This window comes from Grammomys surdaster, unplaced genomic scaffold, assembly GCF_004785775.1.
Source record: "Grammomys surdaster isolate TR1022 unplaced genomic scaffold, NIH_TR_1.0 67, whole genome shotgun sequence".
NCBI classification, from domain to species: domain Eukaryota; kingdom Metazoa; phylum Chordata; class Mammalia; order Rodentia; family Muridae; genus Grammomys; species Grammomys surdaster.
Window position 1 is genome coordinate 17,221,531 of NW_021604569.1, and position 25,753 is coordinate 17,247,283.

At 35.0% G+C, this 25,753-nt stretch overlaps 1 protein-coding gene and 1 non-coding gene across 4 annotated transcripts in view; both read left to right on the forward strand.

The window, feature by feature from the left end:
• The window catches only part of Zpbp (zona pellucida binding protein), a 144,124-nt gene that overhangs the window by 33,911 nt on the left and 84,460 nt on the right, over positions 1–25,753 (forward strand). For 2 of the 3 annotated variants that reach the window (XM_028778612.1, XM_028778622.1), the window contains exons 3-5: positions 9,043–9,168; positions 14,467–14,616; positions 21,270–21,488. In XM_028778612.1, coding sequence (XP_028634445.1) covers positions 9,043–9,168; positions 14,467–14,616; positions 21,270–21,488 — 495 coding nt within the window. Of the gene's footprint in view, positions 1–9,042; positions 9,169–9,199; positions 9,203–14,466; positions 14,617–21,269; positions 21,489–25,753 lie in introns of all 3 variants that reach the window. The other variant, XM_028778626.1, reaches the window with a different exon arrangement.
• LOC114631095 lies at positions 6,375–6,499 on the forward strand. The gene has a single exon (XR_003712904.1). It is a non-coding gene; the product is annotated as a small nucleolar RNA SNORA24 (small nucleolar RNA).

Here is a 25,753-nt window from a genome sequence, read left to right on the forward strand (position 1 = left end):
TGTCTAATTGCTCTGGCTAGGACTTCCAGTACTATATTGAATAGATAGGGGGAGAGTGGGCAGCCTCGTGTAGTCCCTGATTTTAGTGGGATTGCTTTAAGTTTTTCCTTATTTAGTTTGATGTTGGCTACTGTTTTGCTGTATAGTGCTTTTACTGTGTTTAGTTATGGGCCTTGGATTCCTGTTCTTTCCAGGCTTTTACCATGAAGGGGTGTTGAATTTTGTCAAATGCTTTATCAGTATCTGGTTATATGATCATGTGGTTTATTTCTTTGAGTTTGTTTATATAGTGGATTATATTGATGGATTTTCATATATTGAACCATCCCTGCAATCCTGAGATAAAGCCTACTTGATCCTCATGGGTGATTGTTTTGATGTGTTCTTGGATTCAGTTTGTGAGAATTTTATAGAGTATTTTTGCATTGATATTCATAAGGGAGTTTGGTTTGAAGTTCTCTTTCATTGTTGGTTCTTTGTGTGGTTTAGGTATGAGTGTAATTTTGGCTTCATAGAACGAATTGGGTAGTGTTCCTTCTGTTTCTATTTTGTGGAATAGTTTATAGAGAATTGGTATTAGGTCTTCCTTGAAGGTCTGATATAATTCTGTACTAAAACCATCTGGCTCTGTTTTTTTTGGTTGGGAGACTTTTAATGACTGCTGCTATTTCTTTAGGGTTTTTGGGACTGTTTACATGGTTTATCTGCTCCTGATTTAACTTTGGTGTCTGTTATCTGTCTAGGAAATGTCCGTTTCTCTAGATTTTCCAGTTTTGTTGAGTTTAGGCTTTTGTAGTAGGATCTGATGATTTTTGAATTTCCTCAGTTTCTGTTGTTATGTCTCTTTTTTCAGTTCTCATTTTATTAATTTGGGTAATGTCTCTGTGCCCTCTGGTTTGTCTGGTTAAGGGTTTATCTATCTTGTTGATTTTCTTGAAGAACCAGCTCCTGTTTTTTTTTTTTTTTTGATTCTTTATATAGTTCTTTTTGTTTCTACTTGGTTGATTTCAGCCATGAGTTTGATTATTTTCTGCTGTCTATTCCTCTTGGGTGTGTTTGTTTCTTTTGGTTTTAGAGCTCTCAGGTGTGCTGTCAAGGTGCCAGTATGTGCTCTCTCCAGTTTCTTTTTGTAGGCACTTAGAGCTATGAGTTTTCCTCTTAGTACTGCTTTCATTGTGTCCCACAAGTTTTAGTATGATATGTCCTCATTTTCATTAAAATTTAAAAAAGTCTTTAATTTCTTTTTTATTTATTCCCTGACCAAGTTGTCATTGAGTAGATCATTGTTCAGTTTCCACATGTATGCGGGCTTTCCATTGATTTGATCATTATTGAAGACCAGTCTTAGTCCATGGTGATCTGATAGGATGCATGGGATTATTTCAGTTTTCTTGTATCGGTTGAGGCCTGTTTTGTGACCAATTATATGGTCAATTTTGGAGAAGGTACCAAAAAGTGATTTTGAAGTGCTGAGAAGAAGGTATATTCTTTTGTTTTTGGATGAAATGTTCTATATATATCTGCTAAATCCATTTGGTTTGTAACTTCTTTTAGTTTTACTGTGTCTCTGCTTAGTTTCTGTTTCCATGATCTGTCCATTGCTGAGAGTAGGGTGTTAAAATCCCCCACTACTATTGTGTGAGGTGCAATGTGTGCTTTGATCTTTAGTAAAGTTTCTTTTATGAATGTGGGTGCCCTTGCATTTAGAGCATAGATGTTCAGAATTGAGAGTTCATCTTGGTAGATTCTTCCTTGGATGAGTATGAAGTGTCCATTCTTATGTTTCTTGATAACTTCTGGTTGAAAGTTGGTTTTATTCGATATTAGAATGCTACTCCAGCTTGTTTCTTGGGACCATTTGATTAGAAAATTGTTTTCCAGCCTTTTATTCTGAGGTAGTGTCTGTCTTTGTCACTGAGATGCATTTCCTGTATGCAGCAAAATGTTGAGTCCTATTTACATATTCGATCCGTTAGTCTATGTGTTTTTATTGGGGAATTGAGTCCATTGATATTAAGAGATATTAAGGAGAAGTGATTATTGCTTCTTATTATTTTTGTTATTAGAGTTGGAGTTATGTTTGTGTGGCTATTTTTTTTTGGGGGGGTTGTTGGTAGATTACTTTCTTGCTTTTTCTAGGGTATAATTTCCCTCCTTGTGTTGTGGAAAGATATTGTGTAAATTTGGTTTTGTCATGGAGTATCTTGGTTTCTCCATCTATGGTAATTGAGAGTTTTGCTGGATATTAGCCTGGGCTGGCATTTGTGTTCTCTTAGCATATGTATGACATCTGTCCAGGATCTTCTGGATTTTATAGTCTCTGTTTAGAAGTCTTGTGTAATTCTGATAGGTCTGCCTTTTTATATTACTTGACCTTTTTCCCTTACTGCTTTTAATATTCTTCCTTTGTTTTGTGCATTTGGTGTTTTGATTATTATGTTATGGGGGGAATTTTCTTTTCTTTTCTTTTTTTTTTTTTTGTTTCTTAGAGTCAGGGTTTCTCTGTGTAGTCCTGGTTGTCCTGGAACTCACACTGTAGACCAGGCTGGCTTTGAACTCTGAAATCTGCCTGCCTCTGCCTCCCAAGTGCTGGGATTAAAGGCGTGTGCCACCACTGCCGGTGGGAATTTCTTTTCTGCTCTAGTATATTTGGAGTTCTTTAGGCTACTTGTATGTTCACAGGAGTCTCTTTCTTTAGGTTAGGGAAGTTTTCTTCTATAATTTTGTTGAAGATATTTACTGGCCCTTTAAGTTGGGAATCTTCGCTTTCTTCTATACCTATTATCCTTAGGTATGGTCTTCACATTGTGTCCTTGTTTTTCTGGATGTTTTCCTTTTTTAGTTTTCTTTGACAGGTATGTCAATGTTTTCTATGGTATCTTCTGCACCTGAGCTTCTCTCTTTTATTTCTTGTATTGTGTTGTTGATGCTTGCATACATGTTTTCTGATCTCTTTCCTATCTCCTGGATAGTCTCCCTTTGTGATTTCCTTATTGTTTCTACTTCCATTTTTATGTTCTGAATTGTTTTGTTCAATTCCTTTACCTGGTTGGTTGTGTTTTCTTGTGATCCTTTAAGGGATTTCTCTTTAAGGTCTTCTACCTGTTTATATGTATTCTGTATTTCTTTGAGGGAATTATTTATGTCCTTCTTAAAGCCTTCTATCATCATCATGAGAAGTGATTTTTAAATCTGAATCTTGTTTTTCTGGTGTCATCGGGTATTCAGGACTTGCTATGGTGGGAGAACTAGGTTCTGATGATGCCAAGTAACCTCAGTTTTTGTTGCTTATGTTGTTGTGCTTGCCTTTCACCATCTGGTTATTTCTAGTACTACCTTCACTCACTATATGTGACTGTAGCCTGTCTGTTCTCTTATCTTGGTTGTGTCAGAACTTTTCAGATTCCAGCTGTCTCTGTGATCCTGTGATCCTGAGACCCTGGTCATGATAGCTCTTGGGAGTCAGGCTGCTTCTGGGCTCCTGAAATCCTGGTGTGCCCAAGCTCCTGAGATCCTGTGATCCTATGTTCCTATGAGAGTCCAGCCTTCTCTGGGTTTTTGGGGTTTGGGTATAGAGCTGAAGCCTTAAGTTTGCTCCAGTTGCAGGTGCAGGAGTAGACCAGAAGGGTTCTGTGCCACTAGCCATGAGAGAGTTCCTGGATCCCAGCGGATCCCAATTTACTCCCTCTTTGGGGGCTGGGGTGTTGCAGCTTACTCACCTACACTCCTGGATGTGTTAGAACTCCTGGGAGTCCAGCCTCATCTGGGTTTTGGCTAGTTGGGTGCAGAGATGAAGCCTTAGGGCTGCACTAGGTGAAGGTGTAGCCTGGAAGGGTCCAGGGCCACTGGCCTTGAGGAAGTTTCTGGATCCAAGCAGGTCCTAAATTACTCCCTGTTTGGAGTAATATAACATTTAACATTTTTATAATTTTAATTTTCATTGAAAATAGATTTTGTCTGATCATAGTTTTTTTCTCCCCAAGTCCTGCCAGATCTTCCCCAAGTTCCACCAAATCCACACTCTTTTTTTTTTTTTTGAGACAGGATTCCTCTGTGTAGCCCTGGCTATCCTGGAACTCACTCTGAAGACCAGGCTGGCCTTGAACTCAGAAATCCACCTGCTTCTGCCTCCCAAGTGCTGGGCCTAAAGGCGTGCACCACCACCGCCCGGCCCAAATCCACACTCTTTCTCTCATTAGAAAACACAACTAAAAACAAAACAAAACAAAAACAGAAAAACTAAGCATAATAGAACAAAGCAAATAGATAAAAATGGACAAAGTAGGTGGGAACACATACAGATACAGAGATATACACACTTGTACACAGAGAAATCCCACAAAACACAACTATAATATGTAAGATGTGTGAAGTTAAAAAAACAAAAACATACTCAAAGAATTATGAGACAAAAGCCTCCAAAGATATCATTGAGACTGTTTTGTGTTGGCTATTGACTGCTGGGTGTGGGGCCTGCCCTTAAGCATGGTTTGTATACCCAGTGAGACTCCATTGGAGAAAACAAGTTTTCCTTTGTAAGCAATTGTTACTTGGAGATTGCTTCTAGGTTATAAATGGGGGGTTGTTTTTGCTCAGCACTGGGACTCATATGGGTTAGACATATGTAGGCCTGTGCATGCTGACACAGTCTCTGTGAGTTTATAAGTATACATGCATCAGTCTTGCTGTGTTTAGACAGCCTTGTTTTGTTGGTATCTTCTGTCCCCACTGGCTCAAACAATATTTGTGCCTTCTCTTCTGCAAGGTTCACTGAGCCCTGAGAAGAGGAACTTGGTGGAGACATCCCATTTAGGATTGAGTATTCCAAGGTTGTCACTCTTTGGATGTTGTCTGGTTGTCAGTCTCTGTACTTGTTCTTGTGTATTGAAGGAGGAAGCTTCTCTGATGATGGCTCTAAGCAAGGATGATCTATGAGTATAGCAGAATGCTGTTAGGAGTCATTTTATTGTTGTGTTCCTTTAACAGAACAGTAATATTTGGTCTTCCCCCAGGTCCGTAGCCCATTTACTCTCAAGTTCTTGATACCTGAGCAGTGTCAGGCAGGGTTTTCAGCTCATGGCGTGAGTTGTAAATCTAATCTGATAATGTTCGGTTATTCCTGACAACTTTTGTGTCACTATTACATCATTGTTTAATATAGATGGATCACCATTGTAGGTTGCAGGGTTTCCAGATGGGTTACTAGTTAGCTTTCTTTTGTGGTAGAATGTAGAGTACTTTTGAGTACCATGAACACTAGTTGGTGAAGGCTATAGGTAGGCACCAATTCCACTTCATGTTCAACGAGTTATGTAGGTGTTAGCTTCATCAATAGGGTCTTACCATCAGTTTGTGAAGAGCAACTAACAACCTTGACAATATAGCCTGGGTTGTTAGGAGATTTCCATGGGAACTCTTTGGTCAACAAGTCAATTAGTTGTAACCTATTTCTGCACTGGAAGTTTCATTTGGTGGTGAGAGATATTTAGTTTGGGCTTTGTCTTTCCCTATTATTTAGTGATTCCATTTGGACTTCCTTCACATATCTATATATTTTAGGAAGCTTCTACTCTAGTAGACTTCCATGTGAACTCTCAAATGGTCCTTAGTTCTAGCTGTTCTTGCTTGTATTCCTTCCATTATCCCCTATTCCCTTCCCCTCTCTGATTATTCCTCCCATTCGACTTCCCTCATATCCACCTATAACTACACATTCTATTTCCCCTGCCTAGAGAGATCCCTCCCCATTAGTTCCTTACTCAATACCTAACCTCTGTGTTTATATATATTGTAATCTGCTCATCAATGACTTAAAAGCTAACATCTACATATAAGAGAGTACATACCATATTTGTCTTTTTAGGTCTTAGTTACTTTCACTCGGGATGTTTTTTTTCCTAACTCTATCCATTTACCTGGGAATTTCATGATTTCAGTTTTTTATTTTGTTGTTGTTATTGTTGTTTTCAACAGCTGAGTAACCTTCTGTTGTGTAAAGGTACCATTTTTTTGATCCATTCATCCACTGATGGACATGTAAAGTGTTTCCAATTTCTGGTTATTATAAATAAAACAGTAATGAACATGGATGGGGAAGTGTCTATGTGGTAGGATATTGAGTCCTTTGAGTGTATGTCCAGGAGTGGTATAAGCTGGACCTTGAGGTAGATCTGTTCCCAGCTTCTTGTATCTGTAATTTTCATTATTGCTTTCTTTACTTTTTCTTAATAAAATTGTTTTAAAATATGTATAAATATATTTTTAAAATCAGTATTTAAAAGATTCTTGAAACAATCACTCTGGGATGTTGCTTGCAGCTGTGTTGATTATGTTCTAAGTATGGTAATACAATTTATTTAAATGTTATAATTGTACTCTATTTACCTTTGGAACCTGTCAGTTGTGGCATACTACCTTTGTAGCCATGGAAGAGCTTTTTATTTATTGGAAAGGTTGTTAACCTTTGTATAGCAGAGTCTGACTTGCACATGTAACATTCTTCACTGTTCAACATTTCTGTATATGAAGGATCACAGAACCATATTATCCATCTTTACATTATAGACAACTGTTCCACAAGGGCCCTAGTCTTATTGTCAATAGGCCATGACACAAAAATAAAGTTTAGTACTTGAGTATAGCTATAGAGAAATTGAAATCTTTAGAGCCTTCACTTCAAATGACATATATAATTACATTGGGAAGTGCTGATCAGTTATTATTGATAACTCTAAAGGGATCTCTCTCTCTCTCTCTCTCTCTCTCTCTCTCTCTCTCTCTCTCTCTGTGTGTGTGTGTGTGTGTGTGTGACAGTTTGAACTGATGAATAAATAAGAATTGTGGATATCTTTACTCCCAGGTTATTTCCTGTGAGTCTCTCTGAAATAAATATTGAATATATTTTTATGAGAAAAAATCCTACAACCATGAATTGTCAGCTTATTGGTTGTGCTTTCCTAAACTGTTACTAAAATGTCCAGAAAAGTTTAAACATTGTATTCCCATGATTATAAACAGTATGTTCTAATTACTTTTATTTCTGGAGGCAGATGATGTTCTTCACAAATGTCTTGTTTCATTAGTATCTAACATCTGTTCACTTTGAAAATGTAGTGCATTTTGATTGTTTATGTCATTGAATATTACTTATTTTGGTCTGTTGATAGTGCTGAGAAACTCTTAAACTCAATTGAAGTTGCTAGGATCAAAATCACAAGAATTAGTGGGAGGGTTACAGGCAAGTCACAATAATGCTATCAGAGAGCCAGAGCAGGAGAGACTTGTACTCACTTTCCAAAAGTCAAGAGACACTAGGTTGATACAAGAATAAAATCATAAAGGGGTGATCCTGAGGACTGCTGTGGTCTGAAAAAGATACAGGATATAGAAAGGTGAGATCCATGCAACTTATAGACTAGAGAGAAGATGTCAGCCACACATCATGGCAAGGTGCAAAGATGTGTGAGCACCTCTTAAAGAGGTTGGAAAAAGACATAAACTGAGAAATGAAGAACAGAAATAAGAGGAAAGCAGAAGTAGAATGTTGAATGAATCAGAAGCTGCCTGAGGAGCATTTAAAAGATAGTTTTTGGCAAATAACTTCATGAGAAAATAATGAAAGAAAGGTGTTATGAATAGAGAGAGTCAAATAAAACTTGTAATTTACTCTGTGTAATTTTACAGTTTTATATAAAATTGGATAACTGGAAATTTTCTAAACTGGATTTTATTAAATTATTAGACTAGTAGCTATTAAATTCAATCCTAGTACAGTTCATAGAGCATTTTCCTGATCTCTCCCTTACTAAAATGTAAAAGAAAGGACCTGGGAAAAGCATACTTACAGAGAAAGGTTATAGCAGAAAATATACTAAATCCTTTTCATGTGGCCATTATGATCCTAAATCATTAGCTTATTAATAACAAATAAGAACAAGAATAATAAGAATAGTGTTGACTATTAAATATTTAAGGACACTAAGTATTTAAAATAGTAAAAATAGAAAAGGGTAATATAAGAAAATTATACATGGTTATATTTATAAACATAGTGGTCAGGATCCTAGAAGAATGTTTGCCAGTTGGATCCAATAATTATTAAGTAAATACACAATCAATAAGACTTATAGGGAGTCAACATCAGTCATGAATGAAAACGTTGAAGAAGAAAAACATCTTGTGATAGAAAAAAAAATTAAAATTCAATACCAATACCCAAAACACAGACAAGATTTTATAAATGATCAAAGACTATGAATATTTAAAATGTGTTTTGTTGTAAAATATAAAATCTTTCAATATTAAGAATCTTGATTACTAAAAGTAAGTTTTACTTTACTCGATCACAAAAAATCTGGCTCTGGTGAATGGGAGAAGTGTGGCATGTAGTTGCTGGCAGGTTACTGGGACTTGAGCGCTTAGTTCTGAGTAGATTCGTAACAACTGAGTCTTTGTGCTCCTTTTGTATCTCCTAAAGAATCTTTGTTTATCATGATTCTTTAAAAGAAGAGTATGACAAAATGAACAATATTTAAAAATCAACCATTGTATATATTTATCAGTTTTTAAAATCACATTATTACTTTTTATTACTTTTATTTAGTACACTATGCTATACCATTGTAAGCAATATACTGTTCCTCTCATCTAAATGTATATACGACTGTGTTCATGTCTGATGTTTTTACAACACGTATGAAGTCCAGATAGAGAATTAGCTTAATACTGTTGTTATAGTTATACTTTGAGATTAAGCTGGGTAGTTGATGTGAGCTCTGAATAAAAAGGATCAACATATTACATTCATGTTCAGTACATACATTCATACCCTGACACGTGGGTGACTACATGTATATACACAATCAAATAAAACACACTGTATGCTTTTAAATGTAATTATATGGAGACAGTGAAATTAAGTTATCAAGTAATAGGAGCCAAAGAAATGTCAGAGAATGTAACACAAGCTGCAAAATATAAGGTATTATTAGACAATTAAATAACATAAAATATTATTGGAACATTTTAATATTGTATTTTCAGTGAGCGTATATGTTATGCTTCATCAAAAGAGTCCACATGTGCTATGTGTAACTCAACGACTGAGAAATACTGAGCTGGTAGACCCATCATTCCAATGGCATGGGCCAAAAGGAAAACTTGTTTCAGGTAGGATTTTATTTTAATTATTATAAGTAAGTAGGTATATCTCAGAGAATCTTAGTAATACTTAAAAATATTTATATCTAATACATTTATCATATATTCAAATATTTTATATGTAATCTGGAATTTGATAGAGCAATGTTGATAGTATGAACATTTCCCTATTTTCTTAAATTAAGATAAAGACAGTAAAAATTTCATCTATTTATAGAGTTCTTGGAGCATTTCTATTCTAAAAGTTATTATTTTATGTGAAAATCAGTTTGTTTCTTATTATTCTTTTACTTATGTACCTATTTTATTTTTACTGTATCATCTTTGCTGTAAATTTTTAGTTTGATTTTGATAAATAACTGATTTACTGTTTACTTTAAAACTTCCACCTTAGATCGTTTTTAAAGTTTTTTTTTGTTGTTTTTTTTCTACCAATGAAGTCTAGTGCGTATTTGTACTAAAGGTTTGTTCAGTGTAGGTAGGACACAGTCATTTTTGCATATCCTCAATGGAACTTTATAACCTTTACCTTTATTTCTTTTATAAAGCCTTATTGGTATTTTGTGACAGTGCTGAGAATTACAGGCTGCAGTCTTGCTGTGTTATTTGGACAGAGGGAAGTGTGTTATGTAAAGACTTGCTGAAGATCTGATGTAATCTGTACCTCACTTCAGTAACAAAGGGACAGTTGTGTTGTGTGTTCATGTCTACAGAGGGTCAAAAAAGAAACCCTAATGGGCTGGGCCGCTTACAGAAATTGATGAGATGGTTCTCATGTAAAGGTATCTAATATTGGAATTATGATCAAATCGATTTTTATTCTCTAGTAGCAGCAGCATATGCTGTAGTATGAACACTATGTTCTACATTGATATCAAAACTTTGTCATTGGAAAAAACATTTAAGTTTGAATTTTCCTATTACAGGTTTTGTATTTTTGATTTGGAAATTGAAATTTCAAGCATTTCTTGCATACCTGGTATTGCAATTTATACTGCAAAGTGTTTGAATCACTCCTGGACCAAGCATCAGGACCTGATGCTTATGTTTCCATCTCCCAGTTAAAAATGAGGAGTGGCATTCGTCTATAACTTCAGCACTGGGTAGATGTAGGACCAGGTTGATTCAGGGTTCACTGTCTAGCCACCCTAGGCAAAATGATGAGCTCTAGGTTCAGTAAAAAGCCTTGTCTCAAAATGTAAGATGAGGGCTCACAAGCTGTATGCTGTGTCACAAGCACCAGGCTGAGACACTTGCTCCCAAGTCCAGTGGACTGTCTTCATTTCTCAGGTTCTATACAATAGAAATAATGATTTGGCTCCTGCAGGTTATCCTGTGACCTCCACATTTATGTCATAAACTGTGCTTGCAAATAAAGGAAAATATTTGCACAAGTAATAATAAATGTAAAAAAGTAAAGAATAAGGTGGATAGGTCCCAAGGGAAGGAAGTCATTGTCTTCAGTTGTAAAACCACTGAGCCAGTGGCTAGTTCTCCAGCCATTCACATTTACCAGACAGGCCTGATTAAACTCAGTAAGTCACAAAACAAAAGGCTTGAATGTGGAAGCAGGGAGGAGTCTTAGTTAGTGGAGGTGGGAGAGAGTTATGAGATGGTGAAGGCGAAAGTAACAGAAATGTATGAAATTGATTTAACAAATAGAAAAAAATGAGGTGCAAAGCAACAGAGGAGGATGCCAGGATTGACCTATGGCTTTAACAGGCTTATATATTCACACATGCACAAATGCAAAGAAAAGATATTTTACTGCACTTAATATTTTTATGATGGGATGTCACCAAGAGATATTTGCTCAGTTTGAAGCACAGTAAGACTAACATTCTTGATCAATCTGTACAGAAAAGATACTCTATTACTAAGATGCCAGGACCTTCAAGTAAAAACTCTTATTGACTTGGCTCAAGCCTCTCAAGTAAACACTCTTAAAATTTGTTTTATTCTTTTCCATTTTATGCATTTAGCATATACATACTCATATATACATACATATGAATAAATTCTGAAACTTTATATTTTAGCTTTGGTATTGTAAATTTTTTTTCACATTTTTCTTTCTCTTTCAGCTTTTTGCAGACATAATTTAATAAATAAAAGTTGCATATATTTAAGGTGTAAAACTTGGCATTTATATAAGTATACAATGACCACAATCCAGCTATTAGTCATTTCATATGATTACCTCTTTTTCCTAGTGAGAATACTTAAGATCTACCTTTACCAAATTCCAGAGAAAAAAAGAGACAAAAATAACAAATACAAAGCCAAAAAAGGTACACAAATACATGGATTCTGTTTTGAGTTGACCAGCTACTCCTGAGCATGGAGTCTTCTCTGGAGAGTGATTGATATGCCCAGTAATACTTTATTGGAGAAAACTGTTTTTGCCTCTCTTTGCAGGTATCAATTGGAAATAGCTTCTTGTTAAGGGGTGGAACTTTGTGCTCTCTTCCCCTTCTCCATGCTGGGAGCTTGACTGGTTCAAACCTGGGAAGGCCTTGTGCAGGCTGTCACAGTCTCTGAATTCATTATGTGTATCTGCCTTGCTGTGTGTAGAAGACACGATTTCCTTGGAGTCATCTACCACCTCTGGCTCCTAACAGTATTTCAACATTCTCTTCCACATTGGCCCCTGAGCCTAAATGTGAAGGGCTTGATAAAGACATTCCATTTAAGGCTGAGTGTTTCTAAGTCTCTCACTATCTGCACATTGTCCAATTACAGGTCTCTGTGTTAATTACCATCTACTGCAAGAAGGATCTTTTTTGAAGAGGTTTGATCCATTCATTGATCTATGGGTATAGCAATATGTCCTTAGGAGTATTTTTATTGCTATGATCATTTAGAAGAATAATAGTAATAAGTTTCTACCTTATATTTTCTTGTCAATATCTAATCTAAGTCATAAGTATAAACATTTGAAAATAGTAAACTAAGTTGCAGTGAAATTTTATTATGAAGTTTTAACAGCTCCAAGTCTTGGCCTATGATGTAGTCAAATTCTAGGTATTAGGATAACAAAGCTAGGAAAGAGTCAGACCAATTTAAGTGAAATGATTAATTAATGAATATCTGTATTGTGTGATTTCTTGTAATTAATCCTATATTTTCTGTGCCAAATCTATAGCAATTGGCTTTGTGACTTTCTATTTAGACTTAATCGCATAAGGTTCTGTGACTGATCACTGATAGGTGTTATATTATAGGTGGAGATTTAAGTATGAAAGTCTCTGCTTATGTTTCAAAATGTGTTTCTTCAATTGTTTTAACATAAAAGTAGCCAGAGGATACTTTGTTATAGATTGTATGATGCTCAGTTTTCTGACTTTCATATTTAGTATTGCACTAGTGTGTTCTTAGAATTGAAAGAGATGCTATGAAAATATAGTGTACATATATTCATCAGTATATACATACATATGCAATGTGTATATACACATAATATACATAAGATATATATGTATGTACAAAGTATGTATCTTGGTGTATGTATTTGTTTACCATAAAATAATTCTTATATTTTAATGTTGAGCTATATTTTCAATAAGCTTACATTTTGCACATGAAATGGTATATGTAGATGGAAGGATAAAACAATGATATAACTCATTATCAGCTAGGATTTCCTATACAGAATAAGACCTAAAACAAAAGTTGGTTACTAAGTATCTGTTGCAACATTGAGTTCTTATACTTTATTACATTATCTATGTCAAATATAGTATATTTATACATATATTTGTTCATACATTTATTGATACTTCTGATATAAGAAAAATTTTTTGAATTACTACTAAACAATATATAACTTCATTATTGCTGTGATAATTTACGTTTTTATTAAAATTTTATTATAACACTCAAAGTTTTTCTGAAATATATGCTAATCATTTAAATTAATATTTTTACAAAATAGCATGTTAAAATAAACATGTAATCTTTCATCAAAAGATATTCATGAACAAGTAGGCATTGAAACAAATATATTCTAAATTTATTTGACTTTTTTCAGCTTCATCGAGGATATAGAAATGGGGGATCTCAAGGCATAATTCCCTATGTAAAGTCTTTGTGTTCATTTATTTCTCAAAATATGCAGGAGAGTTTTGCATATAAAAATGTCAGTGCTAAGAGCATTCTTGTATTTTTCCTTCAGTTTAAAGAACTGGTTTTAAAAGTATCTAAGTATTAAATCATTTACTTAAAATGGAAAAATGTTATTAGTCATTTCCTGAGATAATGCTCTCAATTATTAACAGAGTGTTCAATTCTTAATTAAGGAAATTTTAGTATCTGAAAATTTTATGACACAAAACTATAGTTATGAACTTTAAGAATAATAGCCTATCTACTTAATGATTTATTTTATTTGATGACTTGAACAACTCTGTGAGTTAGGCAGCTCTATATTGTCATCTTCACTGAATACACAAAAGATCTGGGCTTCAGAAGATAGTTTTCCCATGGTTACACAGTTTGTGAGAGAGATGGGACCTTCACATCTATATCTTAATGGCTCAAGAGTAGATTTATTCTTCTTTGACAACGTAGTTTTCTTCCATCATAATACACTGAAGCAAAAGGGAGCTTACATCCCAGTCTTTTCTCTTACACAGCAATATTATAATTGATCAACAAGTTTGATGGACTAATTTTCCATTTATTTTTATCTGTAACCCTCAGTGTTAGAAACCAACTCATTGTTTTATGTACCATTCTGTATACTAGTGACAAATATTACCTGTCAGTGATTATACTGTAATAGACTTTGTTTTGGATACACCATTTCATGTGTAGATTGTAAGCTTATTGACTATAACTCATCATTAAACTATATAATATTATGTTGTATATTAACTATAATATATAATTATTGCTTATGATATAGATAAATAAAAACACTATATAAAATATATAGTGTATATATATATATTGCTTATAATATATGTGTATATGCACTGCATATATATGTTTATACATTTTCATAAATAGTACTGTATGTCTGGTAGCATCTCCTTCAGTGCAAGGAGCATATGAGGGTTGCTATTGTCTGTATGCCATCTTTGGTCTCTTACAACTTAGTTCCACAGTTGATGAATTCTGATTGGTGGAAGTTTGATTCTAAGGTCATCTTGGCATCTACTAACAATATGCATTAAATACAATAAGTGACTTCATATAACTCCTTTTTGTGAACATAAATGTCTGTGGTTCTTAGGTTTACTTTAAGTGTTTGGTATTTTGTCTACCTGTTGTGATTTAAGCAGCTGTATATTATATCTTCATTAGAAAATACCACTGCACAAGTGACATCCACAGGAAGCCTCATATTTCAGAGCTTTGAAGAGACCATGAGTGGGGTTTATACATGTTTCCTCGAATATAAACCAACTGTGGAGGAACCTGTTAAAAATCTTCAACTGAAATATATTGTTTATGGTAAGAACTGAATTTAATTATATTTTAACATTTTTTAATGTTTTAAAATGTTTAAACATTTTGACAGGTTTGTTTTTTATATTTTTTATTATTTAAGACAATTTTTAAATTTAAATATATTTTGAGCATATTCTTTCCCTCTTCTAAGTCCTTCCAGATCCTGTCTCTGACTCTACACACTCAACATTAACTTCTTTCTCGTAAAACAAACAAGACCTAAATACAACAACAAATTTCCCCAAATTCAAGAAAACAAATATAAAATATTCCCCCCACCAAACTCCACTATGTTCCTCCAAACTGTAACCAAATCACACACATACACAAAACCTGTGGCGTCCATTGTATGTTGGTCCGACATTTCTGAACATGAAGCCTGCCCTGGAATAGTTGATGTGTCCAGAGTCATTCCATTGGAGATAACTCATTTTCCCTCTCCAGGTATAAATGTCAGTTTAGGTGTTAGCCTTTACCCCAGTGTTAGGCTTTCTTTCATTCATTCATTCATTCATTCATTCATTCATTCATTCATTCATTTAAAAATATATAACAAAATAAAATAAAATATGATAAAACAAAGACTGTAACATCAAAGTTGGACAAGGTAGTCCAACAGAGAGAAAAGAGCCTAAGAGAAGCCGTAAGAATCAGAGATCCACTCATTCACATACTCAAAAGTTCCATAAAAACACGAAACTGGAAGCCATGATATCAGCATGGAAGACCTTGTGTAGGCCTGGGCAGGCCCTGTGCATATTGCTTCAGTCTCTGTGAGCTCTGATCATGTTGACTTAGAAGGCCTTGATTTCTTGGCTTCCTCTTTTTCCCTTGGTTCCTCCTCTACAGAGTTCCCTGTGCCCTTCAGGGAGGGATTTGATGGAGACATTTCATTAGGGCTGGGTGTTCCAGGATCTCTCAACTCTCTGTGGAATGTCTAGCTGTGGGTCTTTATATTTGTTCTTATCTGCTGCAGGAGGAAGCTTTTCTTATGGCTGAACAAGTGTAGCAGAATATCGTTAGGAGTCAATTTAATTATCACTACATTTTTTTTTTCTTTTTTTTTCTTTTTTCTAGAACAGTTTTATTTGAGTTTACCCTATGTCCCTGGGCTGTTTAGTCCCAGTTTCTTGGTTACCCAAAGCAGTGTCAAGTAGGTATGAGTTCCAGTCCATGGAGTGATCCTTAAGTCAAATCATTTATTGCTTGGTTACTCCTATAGGCTTTGTGCTACTATTGCACTGCCATATCTTGCAGGTAATATGCCATTGTAGATAAAGGGGTTGTTGCTGGCTTGGTATTTGTTTCTCATTCGAGGACATGAAGGGTACCTTCCTGTATCAAAGTCACTGGAATGTGGGTGTGAAGGCTGTCTGTAGGTACCAGCTCATCACCTTTATGTTCATTGAATTGTATAGGTATTGTTTTCAGTAATGAGGCCTTGCTGCCAGTTTGTGGAGAGCAGGTTGTAGTCTTGGCATTTTGGGATTCCTGTGGGAGTACCTTTGGCCAATAGCTCAAGTAGATATAATCCATTCTCAGTAATAGAAGCTTTTTTTTTGTTACGAAAAAAAGCTTCTATTTCTCTGTCTCCCCATTATTTGGCAGCTTCATTTAGATCCTCTTCATATGTGTATATATCTTAGGTAGTTTGTACTGTATTTGATTTCCATACTTCCCTTCAAATGGCTCTTAATTTTAGCTGTCTCTCCTTGTAATTCCTCTCCACAACCCTCTCCCCTTCTTTTCCCCTTCTCTTCCTGGAATGATCCTCCCATTCCAGGCCCCCATCCATCCCTATCTGTCTATTCCATTTCCCTTTTCTAACAAGATCAGCCTGTTCCCTTTACCCAATTACTTTCTCTTTGTGGTTCTACAAATTGTAGTTTAGTTATCACTGATGTAACAGCTAGTTTTCCACATATAAATGAACATGCTATATTTGTCTTTCTGCATCCCAGCTACCTCATTCAGGATGATTTTTTTTCTAGTTCCATCTATTTGCTTGCAAATTTCATGATGTCTTATTTTTATTAGTGTGTTAATGTACCACATTTTGTTTTATCAGTTTTTCTGTTGAGGGACGTCTACACATTTCTAATTTCTGGCTATTAGGAATTTAACAGAATAGAGTGTTTTTAAAATGATTTTTAAGTTTATGTTTTTAAAAGATTTCTTTAAAGAAGAATGCTATTTGTAGTCTTGTAATTAAAAGAGTTCCTCCACACCCATGCATTTATGTTGTCCCTGTTAACAGCTGGTTAACAAAGCAGCCCTTTTCTCCAGAAAAACACTGACATGTTAGTCAGCCAGTCAAAGCAGCAGTACAGAACCATGTTTTCAAATCATGGTGATGGTCTGACCATAGTTTGAACTGCTTTTCTATTTACATATCATGGTTGATGGCTCCCTCCCTCCATCCTTTTTATTAGAACCAGACGGCACACTATAAATGTCTTAGATTATTCTACTGAGGAATAAAATAAAGAGGGCTGACTTAATGTGAAATAACAGAATCATCTAAACCACAGTTATTTACCAGTTTGTTCAAATTGCTGGGACCCTGTGTAGTAGAGTAAAAAATGGCAGGCAAAACGGTCTCCGTGTATCTTCAGAGCCTGTGAGTGTAAGCATACATGATGGAAGGGACTTGACTGTGGAATTAAATGAAGGATCTTACTGTGAAAAATTAGTAATTTTTCATGCTATGAAAAAGAACTGGCAAGAAATATTCAGGAAGGAGGGTCTATTTTTCTAATAGTTTCAAATGGTCTATATATAGTCCATCATGGCAGGAACACACAGTGCTGAAAACCTGACTTAGGGAACAGAGGTGTGAGTGGTGTGCTCATTTTTTTAAATCTATTCCTTCCTTTGTTCTTCCTTTTTTATCTAGTGCATAAGATGGTGCCACTCACATTTGGGGTGGATTTTCATCCTCAGTTAAAACTGTCTGGAAACATCCTCCCAGACAGCCCAGATGCGTATCTCCTGTGCTATTCTAAATTTAGACAAATTGATGAGGAAAGTTAAAGGTCACAGTCCTGACTTAACTGAGTGGGCTTAGTGTATGTAATCCTAAGGGGTTTATTCTGAGACATGTCTCACTATACCCCTTGCAGGTCTGAACTCACAGCAATTCTCTATCTTCCGCACCCCAGGTGCTGGGATTACATGTGTGCTACCATGCCTGACTACAAGGGTTGTTATAAAAAGGAAGGCAGAAAAGGGAGAAAAGGGAGATGTGGTAACAGAGGAGAAGTCAAGTGACTGTCTTTGACCTTGGAGGTAGGAGTTCCATGTGCCCCAATTTAGGCATCTTCCAGTAGTGAGTTCTCAATAAGTTGGTCTCCTATGGATGTTCCAGAAGGAATATGTGTTGATTTTAGTCTAGAAAGTCTTTCAGATTTGCGTTCTCCAGAACATATTCAGCTCATGTTGTCTCTAAACTAATATGTGTGTTGCAGTAGCAATAAGAAACATACATGCTATTGTTTTTACAGCCAAGGTGCCAAACAAATGTCCATTTATTAGTGGTTTCCTGGCATGTTGCTTACTCAAAAAGTGCTACTCTAAATTTCTAAGAGCGAGAGATTGTTTTTGATAAATATGCCATTTTTTAAGTTAGACAAGTAATTTTTTAGATTGTTTAAGCAGGCAGTCAGATTTCATCCCCACATTGTTACTTCCTGTATCTTAGTTTATCACACATATGCTTCAACATTTATTGTAACAGTATATTTGCATAAGCTAGCAAATATACTTGTACCTGAGTAGTGGTTTGTATAAATGATAACGATAGGGGAAATTTACCATGTACATACCACATACAGGCAACATTGTACTTTTATGTGTAGTTATTAAACACCAAGAGAGCATACATTTATGTGGTATAGTTGGCAACTAGGACCAGAGTGAGGAATGCTATGTCTTGCTTCTTGTGGAAATGGCCCCCACCCAGCTATACTATTTTTGGGTATTTAGTCAAAGGATCCCACCAAAGAGATACTTGCAGGTCTGTATCTATAGCTATATAATTCATAATAGCTAGGAAATAAAAATAGGCTGGATGTCCATCAACATATGAATGGATAAAGGAAATATACAGTGGAATTTTATTTAGTATGAAAAATGCAGTTATGAAATTTGCAGAAAATTAGATGTACCTAGAAATTATTAAATGAGGTAACCTAGGCTCAGAAAGGCAAATTCCACTTTCTCATAGTTCATAGTCTATATTTTAATTTTTGTATATGTATATATGCATATGTACAGGGTGGTTATAGTTCATGAAAGTAGAAAGGGGCTCATAAGAGGAGAAAATGGAGATCATAAGGGATAGTGGAAGGAAAAAGGAAGGGTAATAAGAAACATGTGACATGAAAATAGAGGGGAAGGGGTAGAAAGAAATGGACAAAGGATGGAAAATAGAGCACACCTGTAAGTGTCAAATGCAACCCTCTACTGTGTCTACTTTTAAGTAAGTGCATGTAATGGTACTATGAGATTTACTGGTTTCAGTTGTGTAGACAATAAAAGAAATTTAAACACCTAGTAGTTTTTTAAATGTAAAACTATATAAAACACTGAAAAACAGTTTTACATATAATTTTTAAAATTTAATTTTTGACAGTTTTATAAATATATACTATATTATAGTTTCTAGTCTTCCTCTTCCCTCCAGCTCCTCTCATATCTCTTCACTCTCTACAGTTCATGAACTTTGTCTGTAGTTAGTGTTATCACATATGCACACGCACCCACCCACCCACACATGCATACATTCACACACAGTATGTATGCATATGCATATGTGTGTGTGTGAGAGTGTGTATGTGTGTGTGAGTGTGTATATATGTGTGTGTGTGTGTATGTGTGTGTGTGTGTGTGTGTGTGTGTGTGTAGTTTATAAAATGGTATGTTTTTCTGTGGATTGTCAAAAGTTCCTAGTGCTGTTTATTTCTCCTTCCCCACCTCCCATACTATCTTCTCCCCTTTCTCTGAAAAGATGAACAGGTGTTGCCAAAAGGCTTCAGAGAGAAAGCAAATGAAGACATAGCTGTCAAAATACAAATTAGGAATAAGTATACAAGCAGCAGAAGAACAGCAAAATGATAACAATTGACCGGCACTTTTCAACAATAACTTTAAATATTAACTGTTTCAATTTCCTAGTCAACAAACAGGAAAACAGGATGAGACCTAACTGTTATTTTCTTTAATCTTGATGTTTTGTAATGGGTTTATTGCTTTTTATAACTTTCTACTTAAATGAATTGTTTTAAGTATTTTATTAATGCATTTCTTTTTTGCAATTCTGTTCTGTTTTCTCTCAGTATTTTAGTACTGCATTTCTTTTTCACAATTCTGTTTTCTCTCTCTCCCTTTTTACTGTGTTAGCTGTAATATTATTTTTGTAAACTGTTATATTTAGCAGTTCATTGTTTTTTATTTTGATAATCATAGTGGAAGATAAGTGTTCACTGTTATTCTTTTAATTGTATCCTTCAATGTCCATATGTTTGTCTATCATTTCTAAATGTTTGTATCTACTCTAACTTCCAACTCATTTGTACAATTTTCCTGCTTCAGCCTCCTGAGTGCTAGAAATCGAGGTATGTCCCATTGTACTTGTCTATTACTTTCCTTATTTTTCAGCCATTTGCTTTATAGCTCGTCATGTTTTATGGATTATATTTTAGTCATATGTATAATTTTAAATTTATTTTAATGCCTCCTACAGCAGTTTTCTTTCATGTGCTTCTAAAAAAATTAAAGATAGTGATGTATATTTTGTTGAAGTTAGGGTATGAATAGTTCATTGACTTTTATTCTTAGATGAGACTAGGCAGTTCCTTGGCAGCTAAAAGCCACTTAACTCTAAGTACTAAGTTTGACAGTAGTCCGTGAATAAGTGTTAAAATATAGGTAGGAAAGTAGACAGTGGTTAGGGACATCAGTGTGAGTTGGGGGCTTCTGCTCAGAATGTGAGCCCAAAGAAGTCAGGAAGGAAGCCGTTGGTTGGCTGAAGAACTCTTGTCTTACAAGGTGACTTTAAAAGTTTTTATTATTATGAATTTATTTTAATTTTTGAATTTATTGTACCTTTCTTGTAAGATTTAGAGATCTGCTTTAAAATGTGTCTTCAATTCCAGATACTGTACTGAAAAATGTATTTAAGAAATATTTTTTTCTAATTGTATCTCTGGGTTTTCTTCTAAAACTGCACACACACACACACACACACACACACACACACACACACACATATTGTTCTGTATAAAAATTCAAAGATGTGATGCCAGGATTCGAATAGCAGTTTAGTGAGATCAGCCTCCCTAGGGTTGAATCTCTGCTTTGGCAGTGTTGGCAGTAGACATGACAAGATTTCTGTAACTCGGTTTCTTTGTTCTTGGCATAATATCAATAATGTAAATCTTAAATGTTGTCAAGGTTTAACTGAGTTACTATTTTAGAGTCTCTGTGATATTCCAAACCTAGTATACTATGAGTTAGGAGTTTGTTAAGGAAAAAAATAGAGCTGTTTATTGGAAACTGAATATGAATTTATTTCAAATGTTTATATTTTTAAAGTAGTTATCACACATTTGAATTGCATGAATGATCATGTTTCTTTTTCCTCTTAATCTCTGTAGCTTATCGTGAACCTCGTTTTTATTACCAGTTCACAGCCCGATACCATGCAGCTCCCTGCAATAGTATCTATAACATTTCTTTTGAGAAGAAACTTCTTCAGATTTTAAGTAAACTGGTTCTTGACCTTTCCTGTGAAATTTCCTTGATTAAATCTGAATGCCATCGTGTTAAAATGCAAAGAGCTGGTTTGCAAAATGAATTATTCTTCACATTTTCAGGTAAATATACAAAATACTTTAAAAAAAAGACAATTTGAGAACACAACAGAATCAACTGTTTAGAATATAAATGTTACTAATCTAAATTTATTTTTTCCTCTCTACTTTAACTTAATGCTAGTAACCTTGCAAATAAAGTCCCGCTGATTCATGCTGTTAGTGGAAAGGGTACTGTGGCTCTTTACTGTTGAGTAGAAGTTAAAGCAAGGCCCCATAGTATTTATTGACTGTGATTCAATTAGTGAAAGGTGTGCTTGTAAGGTAGCTAGCGTTGCAGAACAGACCCCTCATCCTATTTAATATGCTGGTGTTAACCATGGACGTAGAGATACAGAATTTCAGGAGTAAGTATCCATGTGCTTTATAGGATGTTTTCATACTCCTCTTTTACTCTTTTTTCCTTTTTGTCATCGAGAATTTTGGCAGGAACAGTAGAGAGGCATGAAACTTCAAAGGCAAGGGAAAAATACATTCCCCTATCTTCTGTAATTCTTGCTTTTTCTCTTCTCCAGGAATATTTCAACATTTTTGACCAAATGGTCAAGGTAAATGGTCAACTTAAACTTTTCTGTGGCCTGTCAAGGACACACTATAATATACAGAGGCTTTGTGAGTTTTTGTTTCCTAGTTGTTTTAATTAGGTGAGCAAGGCCTAAGAAAAAACATTTCTAGGAATCTATCATAGGAAAGAGATGACATCCAGTGTAAATGTTACAATTGTGAACCTGCTTTGTGCTTCCTCAAATGACTGATGCTTCTGAACATTTTAAAATGTGTAAGATGTCATTCATTTATCTTTTTGGAAAACTGTTAACTTAGATTCTTTTTCTACCCTTTAAATTGTGGGAATTTTTTCTTTTTTCAATGTTGTTTTTAGAAACCTGAGGTCATTAAGGACTATCACCTTCATAGTTCAATCTTTTCATTTTACATTAAGATGCATTTTGAGTGTATTTTTTAAAGTAGATCTGGGTTCAACTTTATGCCTTTCATGTGTGGAGGTTTATGAAATTATGTAGAAAAATGACATGTCATTTTATGGAAAATTGATGCAACTGAACATCATAGTAAGCAAAATCAGCTATGTCTTGTATATTCTGGTATACTTTATTTTATAATTGTCATTGTTCGATTATTCTTGTCTACCTTTGTCTTTAAGTCCTGATGTTCTGACTTCTATTTGATCTATTAGTCAGATGTTCTATTGATTTTTTTCAATTTGACCTGCTGAGCTTTTTAATTTCCAGCATTTCAACTTCATCTTTTTATTTTGCTGTTTCCCAATTGAAATCACCGTTTGTATTCCATATCAGCTTCATTATTGCATTTTACTGTTTTCATTTTCACAGAATGGATTCAGGAGTTTACTGGTGACTTGTTTGATTTTCTTGAACATTCTTTGAAATATTTTTTGAGGATCTTTACTGGACAGTTTTTCAGATTCTCTCCTTACTCCATTGTTGTAGAAGTAGAAATATTTGGAGGAGTCATGTTCCCTCAGTTTTCATGTGTCTTGTGTTTCTGTATTAAAACTTGTACAAGTAGATTCAATCTTTGGGCTGATTTTGTCTCTATTATGCATATTCTGTTACTGGAAGTATTTGTATTTTCAATGTTTAGGGGAGACTAAGCAGTAATATATTGAAGCATCATTTGCCTCCACTTTTGTCTCAGAGTGAAATTCACTTGAACTCTCAACTCCTTATTCAGGGAACTTGGCTTGATTTCCAACACCATTCCAAAGGTAGAATACTGTCTGTGACAACAGCTACAACTTCTGGGTATATCAGCTCTGAAAATAGAGGAATAGTTAATTAAAAACTATCGCTCCTTCAACTGCAGTTGTTTTGTAGGAGTAAGGCAGTATAGTGCATAGTAATATATTAGTCCCTAAGGGCACAGATGGAATGAAAACAAGCAGAGTTAAGGTTAGTGGTAGTACTGGAGCAGTAGATGAAGAAGAGATGAGGGAAAGTAAGAAAGGCAGGGAACAGGAAAGGTGGGAAAGGAGATCTGGCAGCTCCAGCTAAAGGCAAATGAAATGAGAAGACAGGTGGAATAATGCAGTTGAGCTACCCAAAACAATTCCAGAGCTCAAGAGGCTGAGGAAGCAGAGTGAGCAGCCGGTTTTCTTGGGAAAAGTCAAAACATGAAGCATCAAAGAGGAGCTAGACCCTGGTAGACCTGGTCTTGCTGAGTTGGAATTTACCCAAGTCTGCTTTCTTTCTTGGCTACTGAAATGAATGCTTTAATGCTAGCACTCACTCTGTAGGGTGGTTGTTCTTCAGCTACTCAGGGCATGCTGTAGAATGGGCAGTGGTTTCTACCTGGATGCTCTCTGCTTTTTTGTTATCTTTTTGCTCAGTTTATTGCACAAGCTATAGTTCTAGAATCTCGATGCCTTGCTCCTGTTCTTAGACTGAAGCTACCTGGCATTTGGTGATGACTGCAGTTTGTTGGAGATGTTCTTTATCCAGCAGAAGACATTTGCCTCAGCCGCTAGTTAGTAATTTTTAACACGAAGGGTATTGTGTTCATGTAGTGTTCAACCTTGCCCTTTCCCTTATTGCTATGGTCAGAAGCTGATCTCTCTTTTCATTGTCACTGTAGAACCTGGAGTCAATCCTACTTGATCATACCATGTTGTTCTTTTCATATATTGTCAGATTTGATTCTATATTGTTGAGATTTTGTTTGCATATATGCTCATAAGAGTTATTAGTCTAAAGTTTTCCTTTTTTCTAATGCATTTATCTGCGTGTTGTATCAGAGTAAACCTTTCATTGTGAGGTATTATTAAATAAATGTACTCTGGAGTAAATAGGTCTGTTTTCTGGGATATAGTATAAGCATTGGTACAAGTTTTTTTTAATTTGTATGTTTTCTTCTTTTACATTTTTAATTTGTATGTTTTCTTCTTTGACATTTTTATATGTCTGTGTAATGTATTCTGTTTACTCTTCCCTTGTCCTTTCCTTAGTCCATTCTTTCCAATGTCAGCCCTCATTATTCTTTAGGAGTTTCTTTCCCATGTTCATTAATTTTCATTTTGTGACTCATAGAGTATAACTAGGGCTATATGTGTGATCCTAGGGTTGGAGATATCCTTTCAAGTTTGATTACTCACTAGCAGCTATACAACTAGAAACCATGCCTCTCCATTTTCTGGAATCTATTAGTTAAATAATAAACAGGAAATGGTAAGGCCCTGTGAACCCTGCATCCCTTCTATAGTTGGGGATCAGAAGAACTTGACTTGTGTGAACCTAGTGCCAGTATACACTACTGAGCTCATGTTCTCTAGTAGAGCAGTACTTGCTCTTAACCTATGAGCCATCTTTCCAGCCACCACTGTTTACAATTTTAATGATATCTTCTTTAATTTAGTATATTGTTTTTCCCCTTTTAAAAATTGAATTTGCTCGTATGTTTTCTAGTTTCCTTTATATAAGCTTCTGCTGAAATCAATCTGTGTATTTCTTTTGTCTAAAAATGTCCTTATTGTTATTATTTTATGTTGGATTACTTGTGTATGGGTTTATGTGCCCAGTGTGCCCATGGAGGCCAGAGGACTCTTTGTGGAGGACGAACTCTTGTTCCATTTCTACACAGCTCCTGGGAACAAGCTCAGGTCTCAGGCTGTCTCTTTCACCTACTGAGCCTTTGCTTATGCCCCAATCCGTGTCTTTTCTAATATTTGTTCTCAATGGTATAAACATGTTTACTAGACATTTCTCTCTACTCTTCACTTCATGTCACAGATTTTAAGTTCATTTTACTTTGATTAAAAGTATTTACCTTTTCTTGATACTTCATATATTTTACATTAATGTGTTAGGCATTGTCCAAGTACTTGAAGATTTTCAATTTGTTTTTCTGGCACTGATTTCTAGCTTATTATATTTTTAGTTTGGATGTATAAACTGCATGATTTCTAGTCTTTAATATTTTAAGATGATTTTTATGGCTGAAATGAAGTGTGTTTATTATGAATGTATGATGTGAGTTTGAGAAGAATATTCTGCATTGATGTATAAAAATATCTCTATCTTTTGTTCAGTTAATGAAAAGTGCTCCATGAGTTAGCCATATTCTATTTCATATTATGATTTCTTTGTTTTCAGTAACTGATAGAGAGGAATATTGAGAAATAATACTAGATTTTGCTAGTTTTCTTACAGTTCTTTTGACTTTTGACTTCTTCTTCAACTAGGGCTCTCTCTCTCTCTCTCTCTCTCTCTCTCTCTCTCTCTCTCTCTCTCTCT